The 3,477-nt window shown below is 37.9% G+C and overlaps 1 protein-coding gene across 2 annotated transcripts in view; it reads right to left on the reverse strand.

The window, feature by feature from the left end:
- The window catches only part of LOC111248594 (TBC1 domain family member 20-like), a 19,310-nt gene extending 16,511 nt beyond the window's left edge, over nucleotides 1–2,799 (reverse strand). Inside the window, exons 1-2 of one of the 2 annotated variants that reach the window (XM_086988581.1) lie at nucleotides 2,417–2,799; nucleotides 1,589–1,881 (exon numbers count right to left, since the gene is read on the reverse strand). In XM_086988581.1, the coding sequence (XP_086844707.1) occupies nucleotides 1,589–1,608 (20 nt within the window). In that variant the 5' untranslated portion in view covers nucleotides 1,609–1,881; nucleotides 2,417–2,799. The remainder of the gene's footprint in view (nucleotides 1–1,588; nucleotides 1,882–2,416) is intronic. The other variant, XM_022801165.2, reaches the window with a different exon arrangement.
- Between the last annotated feature and the right edge of the window lie 678 nt (nucleotides 2,800–3,477).

Raw genomic sequence — 3,477 nt, forward strand, 5'->3', positions numbered from 1 at the left:
AATCCTTTAGATAAGCAAGATCTATCTTATACGCACGCACGCACGAACACACATATATACATACGCAAAAACCACTTGAATTTAGTTTGTCGTTTTAATCAAATTTTCTTTACATTTCACTTCCCTGTTAGCTTGATGGGAGGTGTAAAACATATATATATATATATATATATATATATATATATATATACGTGTTAAAGTGTATATATATATATATATTTTAAGGTTAAGATATGAACCAAAAGGGGGTTTGTAAGAGTTAGACGATCTAGCTGTTTGAAATCAAGGAGGATAGTTGACGGTTAAATGGTTCAGCTTAGTTTTCAGGTAAAGATCTTTTTACCAGTATTGTACACTGATGCCCCAGCTGTGTGGGTCGTCTTTCATTCATCGATATCGTCACAATTACTTCCGGTGCCACTGGCTGATAGACACCACAAAAAATGTGGGCAAAACAATGTATGATAGTTGAATTAAATGGGATCAACCGTGGGTTGGTGAAGCGGTAGTACCACTATTGGCTGTGTCATATACGTCAAAGCACGTAAAGTCACTACATTCAATGAAAAGTTCAATAGATGGCATGTAAAGCTGTTGAGACTACTACTATCATATCATAATCTTATGCATAGATATCAAGGTATACAAAGATGTCTTCTGTGGTATAATAGATAGAATTAGCATTCAAGCAGACCTGCAGATTGTGTGTCTGTAATCCAGTTTATTACTGTCTTTATCAGCGGATAGATCAGCCGCGGAAAAGGAGTAACGAGAACACAGGAATAACGTATACAGTATATAATATCGTAATAAGCTATAATATCGTCTGCATTTAATTGACTGATAAACGGCAGTATGTTACTAATCTTATAGAAATCAGAAGTTCGCCTCCAATTCGCCATAATACGTAAGGCCTTCATGAAAGCAAAACGTAGGGAGTTTTAAAGTTGAATAGGTAAGTTTGTCACGTCCCTGAGATGTATTAAGACGTTATGATGAATGCGGGAGGCTTCCTCAAGCCCTTCCTACAAACAAGATGCGCGGACCTAAAAGCAGATGTGCGCAAAATGTCGCCATGTATAATCCTCGGCGAACGACAACGTCTAGATGTTGCGAGAAGTTTGAATGTTGCATCCACATAACCGCTCGCTGACCTAATAACGGAAATCGTCCATGTCTAGACAACTGGCTTGAAGGAGAGCCAAGTCATTTAGCTGGAAGCCGCGCAACGCAGGAAAGATGCTAATTTTTTACAAGCATTTTTATTATATTATTAAAAAGGTTTCAAAATGCATTGCATAACAACGCAAAACTCGATTGAAAATAGAGAAAAAAGTATTATTTATGTAAAAGGCCATAAATGTTACTGTTATACTTTTTTTTTTAATATTTATCTTTATTTAATCAAATCAGTTGTTTCAGATGTTGATGAGGTGCTTGAACTGGTTTTGAAACTGAGCTTTTGGCTGTTTCAGCCAAAGGTTCAGTTTAAAGCCATATCACAGATAAGCTATTGTACCGCATGTAGAATTTATCTAACTGTGTAGTCTTATTAGTAAACAGGTCATTAATTTTTCAGAGCGCTTACTGTGAACCATACGTTGACATCGTCAGCCAGGAGCTCGATCAGTTGGGCATCGATTTGTGGAAGGACTCGTAAAAATTGGAAAGAAAGCCGCGTTCTTTTATCAACCAATACAGAATATGCATTGAAAAACTAAATTCGTTGCCTGTAGATGTATCCATAATATAATAACAATGCACGTTTACATTTGAATCGGTGCGAAGTAAAAGTAGTTGACGATAGACCGATTACTCGGTAACTTGAAATATGTGGAACGGCGATAGACCACACAGCTTCTCTGCTTAGTTTGAGCCGTACTGAAAACAGTGCCAGGCATAGTAGGATGATTCTTAGTGCAGAAAGTGTTGTCTGTCATCTCTGAATTTTTGAACGTTATTCACAAAATTATTCCAAAACAACAGTAGATGTAAAGTCTCTACGGACTTATAGAAATTAAAGTGTCCAACACTTCTTACCACAGTTACATTAAATATATATTTAAGTCAACGTTTGAAAATCCTGTCACAGCTGGGCCAGACAACGAGTAAACATTATTTGTAATAAAATACGACTAACTGTTTACAAGAAGGTATCACATATATATATATATATATATATATATATATATATATATATATATATATGGGGCGACGGTGCGTATCGTTTAATGAGATTTTTCATTCAATCAAGATTAAGCCTAAACTTATTTTTTTTATCAGATTACTCCATACTTTACGATTCTATCTGCCGTTGTAGCCAAAATATGTACACTCACAGTTGCATTGCTTTCCAACCCAAAGTGGAAACATATTACAGGCTGCCTCTATGCAGATGAATCAAATAAACTCTTACCGGATGGCGCCTCTGATTTTATCCTTTTTAACCAAGACATCTTCGGCTGTAAGTCCCGGCACACATTTCATTTCAGCGGGATCCCGCAAACTCGAAAGGGTACTTGGTACCTTCATTGTTTTAGTTTCGCTGAAACGTTTCCACTTCTTTGATACCAGCTACCACACTTCCAGCCAGAGTCTTTTGTTAATGAAACGGCATGGATTAGGGGAGTATGTCGAATTTCAGTGTGCGCGACCAGACTCAATTATTTCAGGCTATAACAAATGACGTGACTAGACACTCACTGTTACAAATCCGTTGTAGACGGGGCGCTACTGATAGACGATAGAGAAACGCAGGGTTTTAGCTGGTTTACTGCGGCTGTGAGAAGAGCATGCCTACACCGCGCCCCTCTCTTGTTGTTGTCATAAAGCCTTCCCCTAGGGTGAGGACAGGGATGAGGAGGGCATTTGTAAGAGGATTTGAAAAACCATGCGGATGGGTACGTGCAGCCGCAATGACAGCTAAAACCGAACTGATTAGCCGTTTATACTGGAAAAAAAAATTGTTAAAATTTTTCTTGAAACATCTGTAAATCCAGACAAAGGGCGGAAATGAGTCTAATACGCTTGTCAATGAAGATATATGAAGATGGAGATTAAATGTAAATGTGACTTTCCAATACGTTCTCTTAAAAGTGCGTCTAAATAAATATCTCAGCCTTTTTTTAACGTTTTCGGGATTCCAGCATTGTCTTTAAGCATTACTTCACAGTGATGGCCCCTCCCAGCATGAAATGTTCGGTCTTCAGCAGAGAAATGCGTTACCCACCACGCGATCACGGAGAAGCATCTAAACTGTTTTTATTTCGCTAGGGAACTGCCTAGCTATATTTTGGCTTTATGAAAATATACGCGTTCAATCATCGAGATCCTTTTCAACCATGTGACAAACCTGGGTTAGTCTTTGTAAAAGTCATCGATAATTGTGACTTTGGATTGGTTTCGCACCTTGCGTGTTTCCTCTAGTGAAATTTGCTAGGAGAGCACCGACTAATTCCAAAAAACCAATTTGGAGTT

The sequence above is a fragment of the Varroa destructor genome, unplaced genomic scaffold (assembly GCF_002443255.2).
Source record: "Varroa destructor unplaced genomic scaffold, Vdes_3.0 BEIS01000004.1, whole genome shotgun sequence".
NCBI classification, from domain to species: Eukaryota; Metazoa; Arthropoda; class Arachnida; order Mesostigmata; family Varroidae; genus Varroa; species Varroa destructor.